At 36.1% G+C, this 26,259-nt stretch overlaps 1 protein-coding gene across 1 annotated transcript; it reads left to right on the top strand.

Moving 5' to 3' along the window:
• Window positions 1–228: 228 nt before the first annotated feature.
• Window positions 229–26,160, top strand: LOC123866532 (nose resistant to fluoxetine protein 6-like). Its single transcript, XM_045908174.1, has 12 exons — window positions 229–1,550; window positions 2,590–2,828; window positions 3,993–4,216; window positions 5,587–5,738; window positions 10,486–10,667; window positions 15,123–15,265; window positions 16,093–16,261; window positions 17,839–18,032; window positions 22,395–22,515; window positions 23,543–23,732; window positions 24,936–25,078; window positions 25,569–26,160. Exons 1-12 carry the CDS (start codon window positions 275–277, stop codon window positions 26,112–26,114), a joined length of 3,579 nt encoding a protein of 1,192 aa, XP_045764130.1. The 5' UTR covers window positions 229–274; the 3' UTR covers window positions 26,115–26,160.
• The last annotated feature ends 99 nt before the right edge of the window (window positions 26,161–26,259 follow it).

Raw genomic sequence — 26,259 nt, 5'->3', positions numbered from 1 at the left:
TATTTTTACACTAATGTTGGCGGAATGCCATAATACTTCGCCCTCGCTCCCGTACACTCGAATTAACTCCGGCTGGGAAAGTCTGTTTTGCTACTAAAATCTTTTGATAACAACTGAAAATTACAGCCCGATTCGTACTCCATCGCCATCAATGAAACATCTGCAGTTGACCACGAGAGAGTAGCGAGTGTGACGGAAATAGCGCCAGGGTTGCTGGCTGAAGTGAGTTTCAGTCGCACGAACGATGGCGCCGTGAGCGTCTCACGCGGCGGCCATGGTGTGCCACAGATGGACGCTAGCTCTAATTTTAATCTTCGTTCCTATATTAGTTACAGTGATAAGCGCATTCCGCGTAAGTTTACCTGGACGCTCTCATGAAGTGAAACCCGAACGAAGACACAAATGTGAGGACTGTGGTGTGAGTGACCGTAACCTTGACCCGGTTATACATAGTTTTAAAAAAGAAAGTGCGAAACGTTCCTTCGATGATATTAAGAAGGTTTTTAGTGATAAACGGCATGCTTTTACGGCAAAGTTGACAAAAAAGGATGAGCAGGACGATTTAGAAATTGATAATGATGATGATGAAGTTAGTGATACAGTAAAAGCTAGTTTTGAACGTTTAGAAAAGGTTGAAACTAAAAGTAAATTAGATACGAAACCTAGAACTAAAAAAGTGTCGTTGATTTTAGATTTTAACGACGATGATGACGACGACGACGATAGTGAAGTCGAAAACGATGACGACTATGATCTCCCAAAGTTACCTGATCATAAGAAACCAGTTGTGGTTGATTCTAAAAAGAAAATAGATGAACAAAAATTGACCACTTCTGTGAAACCATCACTAAAACTCAAAGATAAGAAAGATGATACTAAAGATGATGAGAAAGATAAAACTTCAGCCCAAACGAAGCAAAAAATAGATGTAACCAATATTAAAACCGTTATTAAAGAATCCTTGAAATCCAAAGTTGAAGTTGAACAGCCTTTGAAAGCCACACCAAAAGCAGCAATTGAAAAGAAAAGTGACAAAGAAAAGGATTTGAAACAAAGCATAAAAGAGTCTGATTTACCAAAGATTAAGATTATAAGTAAACCAAAAGATACCTCAACAAAGGATTCGATAGTATCCGATTCCAAAGAAAAAATTATTAAGAGTAAAATTACAGAGAAAGATGATGGAAAATCTAAGCAAAAAATCACTGACAGTAAAGAACCGGTACCGAAAAGTAAAGAAAAAATTGACGAAGACGTTGTTTTAAAGATCAAAAATATTCCTGAATCGAAAAAGAGTGTAGATACCACTTCTGAAGAAAAAGTTGATAGTAAAAGAGAAACTAAAAAAACTGAGAGTGAAGACAGCCGCTTACACCATTTATCTGATGCCTTGCACAGGCGGAATTTATTACATAGTAGATTTGAGGATTTTTACTCATTTTTCCCAACATTTGCGCCAAACTTTTCACGCGTACATAATCCAGAATGCCGGCGTCACGGGCAAATACTTTTGAGACAGTTGCGTGGAACAAAATTATGGGCTCTAAATAGTGAGTACATTGTTTTAACATTTTAATAATCACAAAGTTTGTTTACTTTAAGACTTACAAGTGTAAATTAAAAATTTATAACACCCCCGTCAAGTGAAGGTTACAGTAACTAGAATAGAGCTGATACCTTTCGAACGGCTGAAACGATTTTCTTGGATTATAACTAAGAACACTCGATTAAGCCACCTTTCAAACAACAACAAAACTAAATTAAAATCGGTTCATTAGTTTAGGAGCTACGATGCCTCAGACAGATACACAGATACACACGTCAAACTTATAACAGTCCTCTTTTTGGGTCGGGGGTTAAAAATAAGATTCTTAACGTAGCTTTTCATAAGGATATACGTCATTATTATACAGTTAAAATTAATTAAAGCGAGTTGTTGAATAATAATTTTAAGCTAAAGTTATCTATACCTAGTTAGTAGTTAGCTTACCTGGGTAATAAATGATACGAGTAACTCGGTAATATGAAAGGTACCATGACATTTTAACACGACATGAGCTGTAGATCTACCAAAACACGCGAATTTGTTTAACATATTTATATATCAGAATTTTCAACAGAATTATGTATGCATGAAAGCTTAGTTAATAATAATGAATTTACAAGATTTTGAATAATTTGCGTTTGAAGTGCGGAAACTTGCATGCCTTCGAGAGTTCTCCAAGGTATGTTCAGAAGTCTGCCAATCCGCACTGGGTCAGCCTGATAGTATGGCCAAACCCATCTCATTCTGAGAGGAGACCCATGCTCAGTGTTGACCCTAAGGTTTGATGATGATAATGATGATCAAAAAAAAATGAATCTATATATTTTGTATAATTTGGTTTTTATGAATGAATGCATGATCTACTTGAGGACACAATGAAATTATTACTATTATCTTCAAGTCATATTTACAGAAACACTTGTACAATACGTAGACTAGATATCTACATTGAAAACTCCATTTGTGTTTGTAAACGTTTGCGTTGAATTGCTCCCAGAGGGTTGCGACAGTTGGACAAATGTGGAATTTTTCATTACCTACAGTGCTCGACGCAACGGCAAAGATTCCCTCGGGGTTGCTTCAAGGCAACGGCATACAGCTGGGTGACTTTGACCAGTGCTTGGGGATCCGGGCTAGAGTACAGCTGGACACTGGCAGTATCGTCCGAATCCAGGGCAAGTACTGCCTAGCCATGATCGACTTGAAGGCAGAGCATCCTGCTCTGGAGACGCCTGTTCATCTAGCGCAGTCCAGAAATTTGTTCAAAAGCAGAATTGATGATGTGAGTATAATTTCGAGTTGGTAAGGTTATTAAGCCATGCTAATATTATAAGTACTTACGAAAGTTTGTCTGTCTGTCTACTAGCATTACACGGCTCATCCGTACTTTAACCGATTTAATTTGGTGGACAAATATGTAGGTTTCTTCCCGGGGAAGGGCATAAGCTACTTTTTATTCCGGAAAATCAGAGTTTCCACGTGATTTAAAAAAATCCAAATCCACGCGGACGAAGTCAATCATCTAGTATACTTACTATATAAATGTCTGTCTGTCTGTCTGTTATCTTTATCACGGTCCTTATAGATTTAGATAGAAAAAACCTTGAATTCTAGAGAAGGACATAGGATATGAGCTTTTATTTCAGAAAATAGAAGAGTTCCTACGGAATTTTTTAAAACCGAAACCCATGCGGACGAATTCGTTGTCTCAACTATATAGTACTTACATATAAAAAAGTCTTACTGTAATTGAATTTATTCGTAAAGCTCAGTGATATATTTAATGCAGACAACTTTACATAATATTAAGGCTTTTTTAATGAATCCTCTGTCTTTATTGTCGTAATTAATTTGCGAAGAGCAGCGGGAGTTGTTAATGGCCGTCATATAGCATATAATAATATACCTACAGAGTTTCTTATACATTCCTGGATTTTCATACGACGACGTTTATCATACATTACATTAATAATCCGTCCGTCCGTCTGTCCGTTTGTCCGTCCATCCGTCCGTCCGTCCATGCGTCCATCCATCCGGCGTCAATCCGTCTGTCCGTCCGTCTGTCCATCGATGGGTCCGTCAGGTCGTCCTTCTGTGCATTCATCCGTCTGTACGTCCGTCCGTCCATCCATCCATTCATCCGTCTGTCCGTTGGTCCGTCCGTCCGTTCGTCCGTCCGTCTGCCTGTCTGTTAGCGGGCTGTATTTCGTGAATTTTAATAGGTAGGTAGAGAGCTGAAATTTTCACGGAATGTGTATTTATATTGCCGCTATTACAACAAAGAATAAATTCAAACTGACCGCCATAAAAAAAAATGATATTTCTTGTACGCGATTCCAACAGTTCTTCCCTCAACTCTTCGATGCGTCCAAATCGCACGTCTCCAATTTTTTCTATACTTAAACTTAACATCTCTGACTTCTAAACCTTATCATAATTTGTTTAGCCAGGTCACTTCGTGCCACGCTTCTCCACGCTAAGCTGGGGGGTCTGTGTCCCCTCGCCCTGCAGCCCTGATGACGTTGAAGTCATCCTCAGAGATGCTGTCAAGCATTACCAGTACAAGACTGGTATCAGCATAAGAGTTAAGGTTGATGACCATGATTGCTATGCTAGGAAGGGGGCGAACTGGTGGAAAGAGTGGCTGGATTTACCTACCATTTTGACATTGTAAGTGACTTCCAATGTTGACTAAATTTTCATCAACTAATAGTATAATCCTGTTACTGAAGCGGTGACCGCAGTGGCGTGCACGGTTTGAAGCCAGGTTATGCATTCGTTAGTTAGGTAATAGGTACCTATTTAATAGTAGTCAGCTGAGGTCATAATCCTAATCTTTAACTGATAAAAAATACAAGTATACTCAAGAAATATATGAAGTAAATCAAACAAAATCCCTAGTCAACAAACTAGGATATTTGAAACTAGGTCATAGAAAAATGAGTATTAAAGCTATTTCAATTAGGGTTAACAGTGCTTTTATACGTTTATGATCTGCACGCCACTGGGTTTGTACGGAAAACTCTGCATCCCATTCGGGCAGTCTGGAGTTCTGTGCATTTTTAGTTTTAAGCATTTAAATATTAATTGCTTTAGCGGTGAAGGAAATTTTCAAAAGCGTATGAGGTTTGCCAGTTTGAACTTGCTGAGAGGTGACCCGTTCCCAGTAGAGAGCCGGCGATGGTTTGAGATGATTGAATATAATCCTGCCTTTGTAAATGAAAGTTCTGTGTAAAACGAAATTTACTGGAACTCTGTCTGAAAGCAGTTATTAGGGCGTTTAATTAAAAGGGTTCTCAAGGGATGATATTTCAGGTAAGTAAATCGAGGAACGAAAATAGTACCTTAATCAGATTTACTGCTGGGGGGGGAGTTATATCTATCAGTATAGCGTTAATTTGATAAAATGTGACGAGACTAATTATAAACAATTTTGATGCCGGGACGTTCATGCTTTAGTATGTATGTTTAAGTGTTTTAGACGTACCTACTAAACTTTAGTTTTTAACTAACTGTAGTTTTGTAACTTAAGTATGAATGTCCCGGTATCAAAATTGTTTATTATCATAAATGGGATATGGAAGCCACCTCACCCCCATAAAGTATTGAGTGAATCGCAAAAGATTAAAATGTAACCTTAGGTCCAGTTTAACTAAACCTCTAAAGATATACATTCATACATTGCGACGAGCGCATTCGGCTATGACTTACTTATCGGCATAGCTGTGGCGATTTAGTGGTTCTGATCAAAATAGTTGGTTCCAATACGATTTGTCGTAAATACCGATGGGTTTAGTAAACTACCAAACCTCTTCCAGGTTACCGTCCATTTAACTTATACTAGTAGATTGCATGTAGGATCACTTACCATCAGGATCAACTCCACCTTTTTTTACCAGTAGGTATATACATATAGACTTGCGCTTGACTACAATGACACCAAATGATGATGTTAGTGAGAGGGAAACGGAAGCCGGAAGGGCATTCCATATTCTATCATACACTTTTGTTGAATAAAAATAAATATTCCTTGTTCGTAGGTCCCTCTACGCTACAGTTCTCACCTTAGTATTGATCGCTACACTGCAGGATTTCCTTAGCACAAGTAACTCCGAAGGAGAACCGTCAGATGAGGGGAAGTCTGAAGAGGAAGAAAAAGAAGTCGAAGAAAAAACTGAAAAGAAATCTTCAGGTAAATACTGTTTTATATGACGATGCAGTCTAAGCTGAGATCTATTAGTGCGTATCTAGTATGACTTTGCACAAAGTTTAATTAAAACGAGACCGATTTTGCTAGCCATATAAGGCTGTCTCCCCCTAACATCAAAGTCAAAGTGCGCTTCAAGGGTTAACTTGAAGATAGTAAGATCCATACCCCTAATGAAATTGTACCGGAATGCTATATCGCTTGCTACCGACTACCACCTCTGATGGTAGGGTAGTAACTACTGACTAGCCACGGCCGAAGCCTTCCACCAGACTAGATCAGCAGTTTATAAGTGACTTCCAAATTGCCTTTGCTGGGAAGCGAAACAAGAGCCATCTGCTTATTCACATTCAATCTTCCCCCATCTCTGACCTCTCATCATCATTATCATATCAACCGATATGATATGTCCACTGCTGGACATAAATCTCTTGTATGGATGTCCACACGGCGTGGGTTTGTGCCGCCTGATTCCACTGGCCCCTTTCGTCTCGCCTTATGTCGTCCATCCATCTAGTGGGGTTCTCCCCAGCTTGTCCACGTCTGCTTATTAACCCCTACATCATAGAGGTCGTCGTACGAATACAAAATCTGTTTAACAAAAAAAAAAAATACAAAAAAGTATTGAAAAAATATTTCACAAATTCCACGGACCTCCAGATAAGACCGACCTTAACCTAGATGAAGTAACAAGAGTTCAACTCGATTGTGATTCAAATTGACACCGAACGACGATGGTACGAGTACTTTTAATTAGCATAAATTACATACACAAGTCTTATAGCTCGAGTTGCAGCACCCCGGGTCACGTCAACTAATTGTTGCTATCACAAGACCTGTGACATGTTTATCAATGCCGCGTGCCCCGACACAACAATGATTTATGACCCTGAGGGGATAAGGGAGTCTACAGACCACGCGTTTAAAATCAGTGCGTTGAAAAAACGTCTATTTCGTGGACAAACTTTTAAAGTTTTAAATAAATTATTTATCACTAATTTACAAGACTATTATATAATTATTAATACGAAATAAACTAATATTTCATCATCACACTATAAACAATGGACATCATTATTTATAATAAAATTACATACACGAGCTTTATAGCTCGATTTGCACGACTTCGAGTCACGTCAACTAATTGTTGCTATCACAAGACTTGTGACATGTTCATCAATACGGCGTGACAATGATTTATGACCCTGAGGGGATAAGGAAGCCTATAGACCCCGCGTTTAAAATCAAAGCGTTAGTTTCATTATTTAAGAATTCGAAGACAGAGTTTTGGAGATATTAATAAATTAAATTAAGCTTTCTATAATATTACACAAAGTAAAACAATGAAAAGTGGAAGAAAATTTTACATCGCACCACAATCAAAGGGCATCTATACTTACGAGTGCAGTAAAATATTTACACTATTAATTTATACGAATGTTTTATCCTGACTGTACTGTTTACTTCTGTCTTTTTGTACAAACATTTTGACAAATAAATTATAATTTTTATTTATGCAAGTTTTATAGCGCAAATGACATTTTTATCAATACAGAGTGGTCAATTTATGACTCACAGTTGCATTCTGTATTCCTTCCTCACTCTGATCATAGTCCATTGGCTTGGCAATCCGGCATGAGCGGTATACGTAGGACCAACGCTTCACGTGCAAGAATTTAACCAAACGTTTCGAATATAGTCAGCCTTATTTTCCAACCAATACCATTACGCACATTATTTATTGTACACCCAGCGCAGGCAGCAATGTGCGCAATATTGATTGTCACATTTTCAGCCGGGATTTAGTGGCTTTGAGGCGGGCGGCGATCATTTGTTATTGGTTATTGTCATTATTCCACTATAAAGTTAGCCGCAAAACCACGTGGGAGATTTGCGAAAATCTCCCTGTAACGTATTGCAGACAGATTTTTGCAAATTCACGGGGTTTTGAGCTTTTTTCTTTAACTATTGATCAACTACGGCTGTGCTCACGAGGAATTTCTAAAAATTCTGTCTTAGTGGCGGTCTGCGCTATAGGCTAAAGGCCTTTATGGAAAATCAGCTCAGTGATTTGAGCTGTATTAGTTTATCCTTTTAGATTGTTAAAGTAAGAATAATAATTTTAATGCAAATGAGCCTTTCCAAAGTACTTTTACAAACTTAGATGAACCTACTAGGTAATGGTCAGAATATTCTTCCTACAGAGAAGAACCAGCAAGAAACTTAATACGACTTAATTGCCCAAGTTCTCTATTTCATGTTAAAAGCACCTTATTTGCAAACGTGATCAATAAAATTATAAAACATTTTATGGAACGGCATTTTAAATGTTTTCGAAAAAAGGTCAATAGGTCGAATACGATATTCGATTTTTAGGTCGAGGAACTCTCATTCCATATAAGAAAGCTTTTAAATGCCATGATTTATTCAATAATAATTATTTATTATAATATTATTTTCGCGTTTACATCCAACGAAGTTCGTTTTCTCTAGGGCTAAGTAGGTCCTTAAGTCCCTGTTTTACTTCAATTCAATCCATTGTGATCGCCACCAATTTTAAAATTTCCTCGCCAATACTTCTAGCACTTTCCGACTGGAAAGTAGCTTCCTCAGGGTGTACAATGTATGTGGATTGTGGATGCTCCATTTATTTATTAGAATAGGGCAGCAACAGATACTTAATAGATAATAGAAAGAAAAGAAATAAAGAAAAACTGTTTATTTGGTGCCACAAAAATAAGATAACATCACACTAATATTATAAAGGGGAAAGTTTGTATGTGTGTGTGTGTGTGTGTGTGTGTGTGTATGTTTGTTACTCCTTCACGCTAAAACTACTGGACGGATTGGGCTGAAATTTAGAATGGAGATAGATTATACTCTGGATTAGCACATAGGCTACTTTTTATCCCGGAAAATCAAAGAGTTCCCACGGGATTTTTAAAAAACTACATCCACGCGAACGAAGTCGCGGGCATCAGCTAGTAATATATAAACTCGAAATAAAATGAGATTCGTGGTGTGTGGTACCAAAATGGACTCCACTCGGCATTTGCTGCGCCTGTGTCGGGAACGCAGGCACAGCGCTGGTCTTCTGTGAAGCCAGAAGTTTCGGACAGTCTATAAGATAAAGTATATAAGTAATTAGAAAGCTTTTTATTCAAATAAACTTTCAGTATTACTTTTAAATAGTCAAAGGCCTACCACCACACCGATTCGGAAGAACCAGCAAAAAACTGGGCGGTTACATTTTTTAAAGATTCGATTTAATATAAAAGTAATTCCAGTCTCGCACATTGCTGCAGCCAGCTCCTAATGAGTGTCGAAGCCTCGGTCCTGGAGTAGTCTGCAGATAACCCAACGAACTTAGAGTTTTAAAGTTTTAAACTCGCGTCTAAAAAAAAGTGAATAAAGAACATTACGTACATACAAAATGCGAGCCAGTTTTATCTACAGCGCCGGCGTCCCGCGAAATACGTATTTACATAAATAAATTTTGAGGCCTCAAAAACCCTCAGTTTGGAACTCGGGGCTCTTTTCTAAATCAACGAACGAAATAATTTATTATGTAAATTGGGAACGCCGACAGTTTTACGTCACATCGAGTTTTACGCTTGAGCTTTCTTGATATTTTTATTTTTGTTAGACTGAACTCTACTACTATTACTTGTATAAATACTGTTCTTGTATAAAATATAACCAACTTATCAGTTATTACTAGGGTGCATACTGAGCTTTTAATGCTGGGTGGCAACAAGTCTCTGTTAGGGACTTCCACACGCCACGGTCATGTGCTTGCTGAATCCAGGGGCTCCCTGCTACTCGTTTGAAATCGTCTGTCCAACTTGTGGATGGTCTTCCAACGCTGTATTTTCCGGTACGAGGTCATCATAGTACCTTGGGACCTCAAGGTCTATCGGTTTTTTGAAATAGGTGTTCTGTCCCTTGTCACTTCAGGTTCGCAACCCGTTGAGCTGTGTCGGTTACTTTGGGTCTGCTACGGATAATCGATAATGATTTAAAAAGTTAGAACATTTTTGCTAGTGTGTGCTCAGCCTTAAATTAGAGACTTTTCATGGGGGTGCAACTCAGATCAAATATCTCGCAAAGGACGAATAAAAAATGAAAATCACTCGAAAAAGATTCGTTAACGAAAACCCTAACAATGTCAAAGTGTCAATGAAATTAGACTTTGTTATTGCGTTTCCCCTTTGTTCTTCTCATTTAAATGAAACAAAAAATTGGGAATGTTTTTTGCCTTGAAACCCTTTGATGTTTTATTTTAAAGTTTTTCAGCTTTATTGTTTAGGGTTTGATATCCGAGGGGTGCCAGGATCACAGGATGCACAGGATCTTATTATTAAGCCCCCGCTCTCCATGTCTGTCTGTTAGCGGGCTGTATCTCATGAACTGTAATACGTAGAGAATTAAAAATTTTACAGTGTGTATTTCTACTGCCGCTATAACAACAACAATAGTTAAAATTTCAAAAACATCGTGAGGAAACCTGCGTGCCTGAGAATTCTCCATAATGTTCTCAAAGGCGTGTGCAGTCTGCCAATCCGCTCTTTGTCAGCGTTGTGCATTATGGCCAAACATTGTGAGAGGAGACGATGGGTTGATAATATGATGATGAACAGAACCTAACAATAGTATTAAGACCTGTAAACTAACCCAAATTCGCAATAAAGATAATCGAATTCAATTGAATTGAATTGAACTTTTTTTACAGATGGCTTCCTGAGTTCGTTCTCCCTATACAACACGCTTGGGAAACTGGTCGCACCTGCGTCTAGTGGTGAGATAGCTTGCATCCATGGAGTTCGAGCCATCGCCACCGTGGCTCTCCTGTTCGCCCATAAGTTTCTACCGATCGCACTGACGCCTTACACCAACCGCTTGAAGATTAGTGAGGTAGGTTTACACTGATTTATGACATGATTGCCAGAAAAAAGAAGTGTAATATTTTTCAGGATACATGTACTCATATGGGTTTTTTATTCGACCCTAAGTTCTAAATGCCAGAACAGATTTCGATGTGTGGGCTATAGTATTCTAAATCCTTACAATATCCTCTTTAATGATACTGGATATTACTAATTTTTGAAAAAAAATTAATATAGCGGCTGCCAATTCCAAATTATGTTTTTTTATTTCTTTACTTTTTCTCTAATTTTTTTAATTAGGTACGACTTTTCATAGTGAAACAGAATGAATCTAACTTTTCGGAGTTAGGTATGTGGGTTTTAACTTTTAAGCAATCAAATATTACATGCTTTAACGGTGAAGGAAAACATCGTGAGGACACTTGCATGCCCGAGAGTTCGCCATAATGTGAAAGATGTGTGAAGACTGCCAATACACATTTGGTTAGCGTAGTGGGTTATGCAGCTATGCTATGTGTCTGAATAAAAAAAATGTTTGATGAAAATCTGTTCAACCATTAGAGGAATGTATCAGCTGTTTTCTCAGCCTGTATAAGGATAAAAATAATAATAATAAATACACTTTATTTGCACAACCACAAGAAGGATTACATTAAAGAATACAAAACACAGACAGAGGGAAGATACAAAAGGCGGCCTTATCGCTAATTAGGATCTCTGTCATCCAGTTGATAAATACCTATATTTATTACTTGCCTAGTCTTATGGTCTCGATCTTGATTCCCGACTATTAGGTGTGCTGTGGTAACCTTGATCTGTAAAGGTGATTTAATTTTTTAATTTATATTTTTATATTAGTTACCAGTTTATATCGGTTAGCTTACATTCCTATTTTCAATATTGAAAAACCAACCTATTTTACACTGACCACACCAGCATTAATTTATCGCTAAATTATTTAATTAATAATATTAAAACCGACTACATTTAAAACACCCGTTTCGATAGTTAAACCAATTACGAACAAATGAAATATTGCCAGGTACCTACTATAAATTATTAGGATTACGATTATCATAGTTGTTATCCTGTAATACCTATATCAGATTGCTAAATTGTATCTTAATAATTTTACAATTATTAATATTTACGTGTTCGTTCGCTTTTTGAAAATGATATAAATAATACAAAATGAAATGATATCTAATAATATAAAAACAATAAATATGAAATCTTCTTACATCTTCTTTACAATTCATTGTTAGATTTTTGAAATTCGCAAAATATAGGAATTTCGGTCCAGGAATAAATTCAAGTGCAGCTTAAAAAATACAAGTGCTATTATATTATTTGCTTTCATTTATTTATGTGTTTATAATATTATCTTTGATATTAAGTGCAGTAGCGTTTCAAAGCAATAAATTGTGATAGCTCATAGATCGCCGACCAAGCACGTGTTGTTTATTAGAACTGGCATATTTCCAATTCAGTCTTTATGAAATTGTACACTCAGTGCTTGAGTTTGTACGTCGATTTAGAAAATTATATTGTTACTAGCTGATGCCCGCGACTTCGTTCGCGTGGATGTAGTTTTTTATAAATCCCGTGGGAACTCTTTGATTTTCCGGGATAAAAAGAAGCCTATGTGCTAATCCAGAGTATAATCTATCTCCATTCTTTTCAGCCTAATCCGTCCAGTAGTTTTAGCGTGAAGGAGTAACAAACATACACACACACACACACACACACACACACACACACACACACACACACACACATACAAACTTTCGCCTTTATAATATTTTATTGTTATAGTTGCAGATCTATTTAATTCATAACTGCCTCGTTGGTATAGTGATTAGCTTATTCGGCTGTAGATCATATTAAGGTCCCCGGTTCGAAAAAAATGGATAGGATATCACCCTGTGTATGTCTGTCGGCTGTTTTTTTTTTAAATATTTGTTTTGATACAAGTTAGCTCTTGACTGCAATGTCACCTGGTGGTAAATGATGATGCAGTCTAAGATGGAAGCGGGTTAACCTGGAAGACCCCTTCCAGGTTAGTTCCTGGAAAGGGTATGGCAGTTTTTACTAAACCTATACTCCTTTGATTTCTACACGGCATCGCACTGAAACGCTAAATCGCTTGGCGGCACGGCTTTGCCGGTAGGGTGGTAACTAGCCATGGCCGAAGCCTCCCACCAGACCAGACCAGAGATTTAGAATTATAAAATTCCAAACTCCTGCCGGAAACCGAACCTGGGACCTCCAACTAATCCAAGGAGGTCATTGAATATCTGTCACAAGCCACAACTTGAACGAAGTCGATGAAAGCTTAATTAATATAAAGCATGATTATCTGTGATCCAAACATGGACGAACATAAAACAAACATAAAATGAATTTTGAATATATGGGTCACTTTTGTTTTACAAATTGGATTTACAAAATAATGCCTTCCTTTTGGCTTTGCCACAGTCGGGTAAAAAGTAATGAGTAACGAACCTCCTGTTATGGGCAATTTAAATTTTTAATTATTTATCTTGTTATTTTAACTAAAACTTATTTTATTTTTATAGTGTCTAAAATTTAATTAAACATAAGCTTGAATTCGTAGTAGGTAAGACAATAATGCAACGTCTGGGGTTGTTGAACTGTCGACCTTTTGAATTTCAGGGGCTGAAAGAAAATTTTATTGTAAAGACATAATTTTATCAACCAAATATTTGCTAATAAAATTAAATAGGCGCTCGTAATTTTAAAAGCTGAAGCCTGTTGGCTTAGAAAAGTCTAAATGAGGAGCTGGCGATCAAAATGGTGTAATTGTCTATACATAAAAGAAAAGCTGGCTGACTAACTAACTGACTGACTGATCTATCAAACCACAGCTCAAACTACTGGACCGATCGGGTTAAAATTTGGCATGCAGATACATACTATCATGACGTAGGGATCCGTTAGAAAAAGATTTTTGAAAATTCAACCCAAGGCGTTTGAAAATTTGTGTAGTCCAACGTGGACGAAGTCGCGGGCATAAGCCAGTACGAAATAAAATTTTACAGGAAGAGTAAAACCCAATGAAAACGGTTCAAAAGTCTTTAAAATTGTGCCGTTTTAATCAAAATCACAATCTTTGGACTCTTAGTAATGATTTCAGGTTTTTAATCAGTGTATGAAATGATGAACTTTGGACTCAATTTCAGTAAAGTTTTAAGCCGATTTGCTTGGAAATTAGTTCAGATTTTGTGTGTGTGAATGTATCAAAACGTTCGTAAATGACTAAAAGTATTTTGGTTAGAAGTGTAATTAATTATTACAGTTTTGTTCGCCAATTCCTCAATTTTTTTTTTTTTTTTAGCCATGGTTAACGACTAATATTCCCCTTTCCTCTCCAACTAAGCGTCAGGCTTGTGCTAGGAGTAGGTACGACAATAGTGCAACGGGCGGGGTTTGAACCGTCGTATTTTTATAATACCTAAAATTTAATTGAAGATCATGTATTTCCATACTTCGCTCAGCTAAGCGTTATTTATTACAAAATATGTATTTAGGTATGCACTAATTTCACGAATTCTACAGATACTTACTGAAAAATTTTAGATTGCCACAGTTATTTTTATTATTAGAAATTTCTCAGTTGCTAGACTGTATATTTTGTTCAGAAACTGTAATAATAAAATATTATATTTGATTACCAGACTGTAATTGCCTACATAGATGAGTATAATTTGGTTAAGTCTAGTTTTGATGACCAATTATATCTGTTTAATAGAGTTTGTAACTACGGGTATAATTTTATTTTATAAAGGAATTATCAGGGTCGTTTTCAAAAGGGGTAAGATTGGCGTAATTAATTTTGATAATGCGAAGTTTTAACAAAGTAAAATGATACCAAACAATAATTATTTTGTGAAAATAAGTTGCATAGCTAAAAATCTAGCATAGCTAAAGATCTTATTTCATCCATCACCCATCTGCCTACCTATTTTTGACGGGTCTCCTCTCAGAATTAGAAGGGTTTAAGCCATAGTCTACCACGCTGGTCATGCGCGGATTGGCAGAGCACACCTTTGGGATCGTTATGGAGAACTCTCTGGTATGCAGGTATTTTCCTTCACCGTTAAAGCAAGTGATATCTTAATTGCTTACAACACACATAATTCTAAAAAAGTTAGAGATGCCTGCCCGATCGAACTCGAACCCCCCCAGAAGGGAGCCGATGTCTAAACTACTGGCTAGTACCGCTTCAGTCCTTCTTTCATTAAAATCCCTAGGCTCCCTAGTCTAGGTAATATTATAACTGACTGACAGACAACGTAAGATAACGCTTATCGTTTTGCGTTTCTCACTACTCTTATACCTATAAAAAATAGTAGTTAGTTATAGTGTTGAGTATTAGCTTTAAACAAGTATGTTTCCATGATGATGATTTGTTGATGATCCAGCTTATCTTTTTATATCTTAGTAGCTTTTCTGTTTTCAGCTAGTGTCGTCTCCACTGCTGTCGTGGTGTAGAGCGGGATGGATGTTCACCGACTGTTTCCTCCTGATCAGCGGCACTCTCACCTCCTACCGCAAATCTACTAGTGACTCAATGGCTTCCAAATTGCTATCGAGATATTTCAGGTGACTGTTCCTTGTTGATTTTATTATCTTTATCTATAGACTACGAATTTAGCCAATAATTAAATATAATATTTAAATTGGATACAAGATAGAACTTGACTGCAATATCACCTGGTGGTAAGTGATGATGCAGTCTAAGATCGAAGTGGGCTAACCTGGAGCTAAGTGGGCTAATGCATCCAATTATTTATAGATAAGATGTCTCAATAAATAAAATTATTCATATAGTAAAACTTTTTCATACAAGAAATATTTAAGAAGAGCGCCTGCTTGATTTTTAATTGCAAAAACTTATTGCCAAAACTTTACAATAAAGTGTTGATAGGTGAATACCGTCAATGTGTGTTGTGTTGTCTTGGACATTCCAAATTCCAATTCCCCATTTTTTAACCCTCGACCCAAAAAGAGGGGTGTTATAAGTTTGACGTGTGTATCTGTGTTTCTGTCTGTGGCATCGTAACTCCTAAACGAATGAACCGTTTTTTTTTGTTTGAAAGGTGGCTGGATCGAGAGTTATTCTTAGCTATAATCGAAGAAAATCGGTTCAGCCGTTTGAAAGTTACCAGCTCTTTTCTAGTTTTCTTATAGAGGTTTTTAAATTTTGAGTTATTGTAAGTTTTGTACTTATTTAGTATTTAAACCTAAAAATTGAACTAAAATAATAACTGGACAAAAACATAAAAATCTTTCTCTTTGGTGGATTCCTCAATTAATGAAAAATCTTGGAACTCCTGTGGTTTTAATATTTTTTCTTACATAGACGTTTCAAATCGTTTTCAGGTATAATGTTGCCGTTGTCATTTGAATAATTTACGTTTATTTTCTAGATTAACACCAGCTATGTTAGCTGTGGTAGTGTTCTACGCATACATCTGGGACAATATCTCGATGGGACCGATGTGGGGCACCTTGGTGACGAGGAATGCGGAGCTGTGCCAACAGGGCTGGTGGTGGAACTTATTGTACGTGCAGAATTACTTCGGCTTTGAGGATATGGTAAGGCCGTATTACCTGGCTGTACCTACTAGATGATATCTGTATCTGTCTGTGACATCGTAGCTCCTAAACTAATGAACCGATTTTAATTTAGTTTTTTTGTTTGAAAGTGGCTTGATCGAGAGTGTTCTTAGCTACAATCCAAGAAAATCGGTTCAATTATTTGAAAGTTATCAGTTCTTTTCTAGTTACTTGTAACCTTCACTTGTCGGGGGTGTTATAAATTTTTAATTTACACTTGTTGGAGAATTAATTTGCGTAAGTTACCACGACATCAAAGACGTCGGATTACTGAGTTTCCTTACACTGTACCTTACAATAGGTACTTACCTATTAAATTAAATAAAAATAGTAAGTTAGTAGGTACCCATTTGCAAACGTACTATTTCCGTGAAAAGCTCGGAAAATCGCGCCGCAAATATGTTCGCCGATTCCAAGGAAGCGAGCGGAATAAGTTAGGAGAGAATTTAAATATTCTCATTCGTATGAATGAAGTTTCTGAGTACTTACTGCATTTCTGATTTTTTGTACCATTTGCATATATTATTAACTTTATTGCATAACTAGTTTATGCCCGTGACTTCATCCGCGTGGACTACACAAATTTCAAACCCCTGTTTTACCCTTATCCCCTTAGTGGTTGAATTTTCAAAAATCCTTTCTTAGCTATCCATGTCAGATAGCCATGTGATCTCAACTCATTCATTTTAGAGCCACCCCTCAACTCGATCCGTCTAGTAGTTTTAGCTGAGCGTTAATAGATTAGGTAGTCAGTTAGTTAGTCAGTCAGTAAGCTTTTCCGTTTATTTGTATCTTGGATGAATTAAATTCATTCTAGATGTGTATAGAAATGGATGTAAATATAACAGGTGACGATTTTTTTTTTGGTTTTTACACAATGCATGCTCTATGACTAATTTCCATAATTTCTTAGCCTACCTAGATACTAGGTACTTAAAGATTAAAATGTTAATTAAATGAATGAAATTATTTTGTTGCTATTTTAATTCATGACAATAACAATACAATAGATTTTCCTATCAGGGACTTAGGTATTTTTTTTTAGTACATAGATTTGGAGCGTTGAAGTTCATGCATACCAAGGAGCATATTATTTACCACTAGCTGTGCCCACGACTTCGTTCGTGTGGAATAGTGACTTTTCGGGCAGCATATTTTTAATTACAATTTAAACGGTATACGTTTAAATTGTAATTAAAACTTGACATAACTTTTTTATTTATGAACCGATTGACAATGAAATAAATACTAAATGTTAAGTGAAGCCTACTACAATATATTAGTGAAAACCGTATCTAAATGGAATAAGCCGTTTCTGATATTAGCGTGCACAAACATACAGACAAATAGACAAACAGACAAAAAAAAATTAATTACAATTTCGGGTTCGGCATCGATATAATAACAACCCCTGCTACTTTTTTTTTATATATTTCCATTTTACAGACACCACTTTTCTACAATTTTATTATATGTATAGATTGCCGTAGATTGACGATGTGAATGACAGGTTGACCTGAGATTCAAGGAATATACACGTGTAACTTTATTTTCAGTGCGCACCGCAAACCCACCACATGGCGGTGGACTTCCAGCTCACAATCCTGGGCGGGATATTGGTTTGGGCGATCCAATCTGAAGTGCCTTTCTCAGGCACTGTGATGCAGCTGCTTCACCTGCTGGCGGCGTACTCCAGATACACCACCTTTAGGGACCACCGGCTCACGGCTCTGGCTTACCAGGGAGTTAGGTATGTCATTTATCATTATCATTGACCCATCGCTGGATCGCCAGTCACGATAGTAGACCTCATTCTCTTCATCCTCATCACACGTAAAAAACCGGTCAAAAGCGAGTCAGACTCGCGCACTGGGGGTTCCGTACTTGGGTATTTTTTCTGACATTTTGCACGATAAATCAAAAACTTTTCTGCTTAAAAATAAATAAAAATCAGGTTTAGAATGTACAAGTAAAGCCCTATAGGTTTTCTTGACAGACACAACGGACGGACGGACGGACAGACAGACAACAAAGTGATCATATAAGGGTTCCGTTTTTCCTTTTGAGGTACGGAACCCTAAAAAGCGTTGAACATATAGGTACCTACTTGGGAATACATTTGTTCTATTTCGACGCTTTTTTAAATATCGTTAGAAAGATCTCGTGAGGAATGAGGTCTTTAGGGAACTTGAAACAAAACATCGAGGCTTAGATATCTCTAGCAGGCGTCAAATGTTCCTACCTTTGACGCTAGGTAGCCTACGAGTATGTGTTGTGTTTAGTACTTTTATTATATTAAAACTTGGTTATATTTTAGAAGAAGATTTATTTTTATTTTAAAAATACGACATGTTCTTTTAGTACAAGTTGAATTAACACCAGAGCCAAGTAGGAAACAGACCAACGACACTACCACAGAAAATAACATCTCACTATATACATATATAATTACTACTATATAGTTACTATACTTGCCAAAATGATTAAGCTATTCTTTACCTTGATCAGATCAGTACATTAATTAAATTAAACCTCCGGAAGCTGCAATGCAGTGATGAAGTAGGCTTTGTGGTGGGTTCCTTATAATTATAAGGAAGATAATCCTTATTGATGCTTGAACCGAACTGAATTAATTACAACGATTACCTACTATATCTATGTGGAAGATAACTCTGATATAAACTAAAGCGGGTCTAGTACTAGAAAATGCCCGTGACTTCGTCCGCGTGGACGACACTTTCAAACCCCGGTTTCCCTTTGAGGGATTGAATTTTCAAAATCCGTCCGGATGTCATAATAGCTATCTGAACACCAAACTTTAGCCCGATCAATCCAATAGTTTGGGCTGTGTATTCATATATCAGTCTGTCAGTCTTATAGCTTTTCCTTTTATATTTACAGAAGATACAGAAAATCCTAGATATTTAGACTAGATCATCACCAACATTATCAACTTATAAACGTCCACAGTTGGACATAGATCTCTTGTAGGGACTTCCACACGCCACGGTCTTGCATTGCAATTACGGTAACTACGATTACGAAACTAAATTAACAGGTCCAAATCTAGTGTTATCCTTTTCTAGATTAAGCATTATGAAAGGGATAGCAATACATTTAGACCTGCCATTTTAGTTTAGTTTAGAGAATATTATGTGTAACAACAGAATAAGCCACAACTGTAACAAAGTGAAAAGTGAAGCCAATATTTTCGTTTTATTTTCCGAGGAAAACTTAAGCTATTTAGAAAAAGTAAATAAATAAAGAACAGAAGAAAATTAAAGCTAATAACAAGTTTTCACAGATAGAATTTACATAAGAAAAACAACAACATATACTTATTTAGTATTTACCTTAGACCTTTTTAACCCCCGACCCAAAAAGAGGGGTGTTATAAGTTTGACGTGTGTATCTGTGTATCTGTCTGTGGCATCGTAGCTCCTAAACTAACTAACCGATTTTAATTTAGTTTTTTTGTGTTTGAAAGGTGGTTTGATCGAGAGTGTTCTTAGCTATAATCCAAGAAAATCGGTTCAGCCGTTTGAAAATTATCAGCTTTTTCCTAATTACTGTAACCTTCACTTGTCGGGGGTGTTATAAATTTTTAATTTACATTTGTTAGACTTTAATTTTAATACAAACGGAACTACAAATTCAATAAATCATTCCAATGCTAAACAGTTACCAAAATTTCCGCCACAGCCACCTAAATGTTATTAATATCAAACATGTTTTGTATTTACTTTGTAAATCTATGGGAACTACCATTGTTTTGCGTTACACTTCGAATCCGTTAATAATTATAATTCCAGAAATAGAATTGTTTATTATACAAATAAACTTTTACAAAAGGTCGGAATGCCCTTGCTACCGCGAACTTGAGGAACCAACAAGAAACTCGGCAGTTGCTCTATTTTTTAAATCAATAGGTACTAGCTGATTCTCGCGACTTCGTCCGCGTGGTATTAGGTTTCATCCGCGTGAATTTAGGTTTTTGAAAACCCTTTGAGAACTCTTTTACTTTCCGGGATAAAAATTTTAACAATATCCGTGCATAAAAATCTATCGTCGCTCGTTCCGTTGCGGCGTGATAGAAGGACAAACCAATAAACCAACAAACAAACACACTTTCGCAATAATTATAGCTGTTACCTCACTTAAGTTTCGTAAAAAGGTATTTTTGAAGTCTGATACAAGTTAGCCCTTGACTGCGATCTCACCTGGTGTTAAGTGATGATGCAGTCTAAAATGGAAGCGGCTAACTTAACAGAGGGAAATGATAGACCAACAGTCCGGGTGGTTATTCTAAGTTGATAGATTTTCTTACATACATTTCCATACTCAGCTACGTACATTTTATTATAAAGTAATCGTAAGTGATTTACAACTGTTGCGTAATTAATTATACCAAGGCTATACATTTTTATGATTAATACAATTTATTATGTTGATTTGCATAATGCGTAGGTAACTACATATTTTCTAATACATACTTTGTTTTAAATTGTTTAGCATGTAGAGTTATTTAGAGTTATTTAGCTCGGGTATTTTTTCCGACATTTTGCACGATAATTCAAAAACTGTTAACATACAACAACTGTTAAAATGCTTAAAAATAAATAAAAATCTGTTTTTCATATGATACCCCACTTGATATAGTTATCTTACTTCGAAAATTGAAACCATTAGATTTTTTTTTCTGTGATGTAACCATAAATTCACGGTTTTCGGATTTATTCCTTTACTTGTGCTATAAGACTTAATCTACCTGCCAAATTTCATGATTCTAGCTCAACAGGAAGTACCCTATAGGTTTTCTTGACAGACACGCCAGACGGACAGACAGACAACAGAGTTAAAATATAAGGGTTCCGTTTTTCCTTTTGTGGTACGGAGCCCTTAAAAAACTCCCAGGTTAGCATATTGCTGTATGCCTTTGCACATAGTACACAAGAGCGTACACAGATATTCAGCTGCTCAGGTGGCGCCACGGAATTCTACAGGTAGACGAAAACAGCTTATCATCATCATCATTAATCAACCCAGCGCCAGCTCACTACTGAGCACGGATCTCCTCTCAAAATGAGAAGGGTTTAGTCCACCACGCTGGCCAAGTGCGGATTGGCAGACTTCACATACCTTCGAGCATTATTACGGAGAACTCTCAGACATGTAGGTTTTCCCACAATGTTTTCATTCACCGTTTGTGTGATATTCATGATATTTAAATCTATAAGTACTGTATACGAGTCACTAGTTTACTTTTACTGGTTTTCTTTAAATTTTTTCACATTTAAATCTGTGCCTTTTTTTTGTAAGTCTTTATTGAGAAACGCGGAAGAAATCCTGTTTATATGAACTTTTGATGACAGGGAAATACCTACACGGTACTTTCTAAAATACAAACTACCTATATAAAGCTCTTTTGTGTAAAAGTTCAATGTCAATTTTATTGTTCTTCCTCGTCATAAGTAACGCACCTTAACAAATTCATTTTGTAATTTACATATTATTAAAAATCTTTGATGGATATGAGTAGGCGTTACGTTGCGGAAGTCTATGATATTCAAGGAACAACAAGCTTAATTTGCTTTAATCCGTCAAAAGAGATATGGTACATGCAACATGTGACATGCATCGCTAGCCCTCCCATTACTAAACATGCAGGAAAAGCAAGCAATACACACCACTACTACACAATTACAACACCACACGATCCTTCTAAAACACATTCAATATATCATTACAACACCGAAGCATCAAGCGTCCTTACGAAAATATAATATACTCTGTATAATACAGGATAAAAACACGGCTACCATACTGGTCTGGGTTCTCTCCCTTTAGTATATTATTAAGATAATAATATTTTTTTTATTTTTTTTTATTATTTAAATGTTTTTCACAATGACCTTTATGTAGTACCTACCTACTACGTACAAGGCTTATTCTGAACAATTTTTTTTCTTGCGGGCTGCAACTCGTTTTTGCTTACAAATTGATGTGTCATATTAATTTTAACAGCTTCATAAAACACGATATTTGTTTAAAATAGCCCTTCTATATAAATATACTAATAAAAAACTTTGTTCAATGGTTTTTGTTGTTTCAGTGTCAGTCAGCTGTACAGAACAGGTCGTTTGAGCTACACCTCAATCCTGCACCGATGTTCCCCATACTTGATTGGTCTCAGTCTAGGCCTTGCACTTAGGAAGACATCTAGTATTTCAAAGGTACGATGTGTGTGTGTGTGTGTGTGTGTGTGTTTTAGCTGACTCGATTGCGGACAAAGAGACCCCACCGTATTATTATCCCAAGTAACCCCCATGCCAATATGATATTGTGATTAATGGTAAGTGGTCACGACACTCAGCGATGGCAGAGAGAAAGATTAGCTTGTATGTAATGCAACAAGTAAATAGAAAGAAAATCATACGATAAACATAGTATAATATAATTTCAACACATTGATCTCAATAATTTATTCTATGTTAAACGTTACGGTTCAGAAAAAATAATTAAGTACAAAAATATAAGTGTTTCGTTTTCTATTTCCGAGTACGAATCACTAAATATTAATTAGCTTACTTCAATTTTTAAACAATTGTATAAAAAGTATCATAATTGTTGTAATTTACAAGCAACTAGATCATGCCCGTGACTTCGTCTACGTGGATTTATAGTTTTTTTTTAATCTAGGGTAGAAAGTCTCCAGGCCTTTAACAATATCCTTGCAAAAAATAAGGTACTTAGATTCGTTGTCTGTTGCTTCGTAATTGAAGGACCAAGCGTGAAAATTGGCATGCCAACAAACACTTTCGCATTTATAATATTGGTACGGATTTATTATACTTTACTAATCTAATTAATCGATGACATTACAAAATATTTTGACCGCTTGTAAATATTTTGTAATTTTAGCAAAAAGTGCAATGCAACAGTTGCACATTGATGCAAAAATTTCATGAGATTATTAAAATTTGAACGTAGTAAATTAAAACCAAACTACTTAATCTGAGTTTAGTAGTGTGTCTTGCCTTTCTAACACAAACAGGCCACTTTACTACTTATTACCTAACATAAGCGTTTTGAAAATTGTTATTAATGCATCTGGGTCATATACTTAGTCTTTGTACAGTTTGGACCCAGATTAACTTGTATTAACCCACAAATTGTCGAAAAACTATTTTTCAATTTTTAGAACATCATAAATCAATACATAACAAAGCTTTTACAATTTATTCTTTCGTATGATTCCAGCTGCTATTGTTCTTCGGTTGGTTTATCTGCAGCATTTTATGGGGCTTGGTCCTGTGGGCTGGAGCGGATTCAGGGTACTTCGACTACCGATATGACGTCACATTCGCCGCTATTTATGCCACTCTCGCCCCATTAGCCACAGCTTTGGGCTTCGCTTGGATGATCTATGCTGCCCATAAGAATCCATCTGGTAAGTAGATAAGATCTTCTATAGCAAACCTTTTAGCTTTTAATTTAAAAAATAATAATTTCGACAACTGCAATTCTTTTTTTTAAAGAATATTAGCCATGCTAATCATGACTAATACTCCCCTTTCCTCCAATTAAGCGTAAAGCTTATGCCAGGAGTGGGTACGACAATAGTGCAACGGGTGAGGTTTGAACCGCCGACCTTTCGGAATTCAGTCCGCTCCTCAACCGTTGAGCTATCGAGAGATACTCACAACTTTTTTACGGAGAGAATCAAAACAGACTTTTACCTAGGTACTTACCCTTTTCAAACTTTCATGTTACCTTAATAATCATTGTTATAATACTTAATGAATTTATTATTGACTAGCTGTTGCCCGCGACTTCATTCGCGTGGATTTAGGTTTTTCAAAAACCCGCGGGAACTTATTGATTTTCCGTGATAAAAAGTAGCCTATACTACTTTCGATCCTTTAAATTATCTCTATGCCAAAAATCAAGTCGACTGGGTGCTTAGTTATTAGTATAGATTCAGAATTTGGTTTTAGTAAGATACGAGTTAAATAAAATAAAATAAAAATAAAAAACATAGAAAAAGACTTAAAGAAGAATGATATAATTATTTAGACTGTTTTAATGGTGCTTAAAATTGCTCCGAAAAGAAAAACCTTCAAGATACGAAATAGGCACATCATTATTTTTATAACTGTGAGTTATATCCTACTTCCTACTAATATTATATTACTAATGCGAAAGTGGGTTGGTTTTTTGGGTTGTCCTTCAATCATGCCTTAAAAGAGCAATGGATTGGTGTTATATTTTTGCTTGTAACGCCATCTGTCTTTTAAGAAATAAAAGAGCTTTAAACCTTAAACCGCGGGGACTAAGTAGCGGATATCATCTACCTAATTGTAGTAACTAAATGCGAAATGGTGTCTGTCTTCTGCTAGCTTTTCACGGTCCATGCATTTATCCGACTCTATTGGTACAGAGATAACTTGAATTTTGGAGATAGATAATAAAGGATACTTTTTATCCCGGAAAATCAAAGATGGGATTTTTAAAAATCTAGGTAAATCCACGCGGCCCACGTGGACTAAGTCATAATTTTAGAATGATATGAGACGATCAATCCTTTTTTTTAGGTAGATACATATTTTATCACTATAAAACTTTGAATGATTGGTAATTTAACCTATTTCAGGTTTCCTCTCTCTAGTATTGAGTAGCCGTCCGCTTCTGTTCATCAGTCGAATCTCCTACGCGCTTTACCTTGTACAGTTCGTTGTATACCTCACCAACACTGCTACAATTCGTTCGCCTAAGGAATTCTCACTTACGACTTTGGTAAGTTCACTTGATTCACCATTTTAGAGCGTATTGTTGAATTTGGGTATTCTATTATATTCGATTATACTAGGCGACTACTTAATATAGAGTATTGTTGGCCTAAAATATGTATTGTGATAATTTTTTCTATTGACGATAATGTGTTACCCACACCAGTAGAGCAGAGACGTGGTATCTTTTTTAGTAACGATTATCTTACTCGGTTGTAAGAACGAATAAGAACAACAACAACAACAAACGAATAGTTAAAAATCTATAAGAAAAACGCAAATCTAGAAAAAATTACCTAACAGGTGTTACAAATCACTAAATTGCCTATCCCTTGACCGCCGCAAACTTACCTACCTGATAAAATTCATATCGATTTTCTATACAGTCCGAGATGGAAACTAGCCGTATACCACTATATAATATAACTATGTTTAGTTATTATTCAATAAAATGTAAAATTAAAAGAAATAAAGCCTTTGAATTGATTTCCTTCCAGATCGACCTTCATGAAGTTTTCACCATTATACTATCTTCGATTCTTTTGACCATTACACTAGTAATTCCATTACAATCGGTGCCGAAAATAACTTTTGAAAGTAAAACTGAAACTGTAGAAGAAAATGAAGCAGAAAAAGAAACAACCGAGCAAAATCAAACCCAAAACAAAATAGAAAATGATATAAAAACTGACAAAGAACAGGTTATGAGGGAAGCTCCGCAAAGGAGATCGTTCATGGCTCATAGAGAAGTTCTTGAAGAAATACCAGAAGTAGATGTAGAATATGAAGCACAGAGAGTCTCAAATGAAGCTTTGGAAGAGATTTTAGAAGAAGAGGATGACTTAGACGAAGAAATGGAAGAAAGAGAAGACGAAGATTTGGAAATTATTGAGGAGGAACAAGGAGAGGACGAGGAAGGTCCAGAAGGTAATGAATACCTATCTCGCTCTATTACTGGGGAAAGTGAACAAGATTTAGATGAATGGGAATGGACAGCGGACGGTAATGGTAGAGGGAGTCAGCATTATCGTTACAGCAGATAACAATAAAATTATGATAATTGAATAAAACTTTTCGATTATAAAAAAACGTGTTTCTTTTTAATTTTGCTATGCCGTTTAGATATATAAATTCTGAAAAGTTTTTCATTTAGATTTTAATTTAAATTTAAATTACAAAGTTTTATTC

This window comes from Maniola jurtina, chromosome 6 (genome assembly GCF_905333055.1).
Source record: "Maniola jurtina chromosome 6, ilManJurt1.1, whole genome shotgun sequence".
Lineage (NCBI taxonomy): Eukaryota > Metazoa > Arthropoda > Insecta > Lepidoptera > Nymphalidae > Maniola > Maniola jurtina.
Note: the sequence above shows the minus strand (reverse complement) of the source record. Positions and strands in the feature narration are given on the sequence as shown.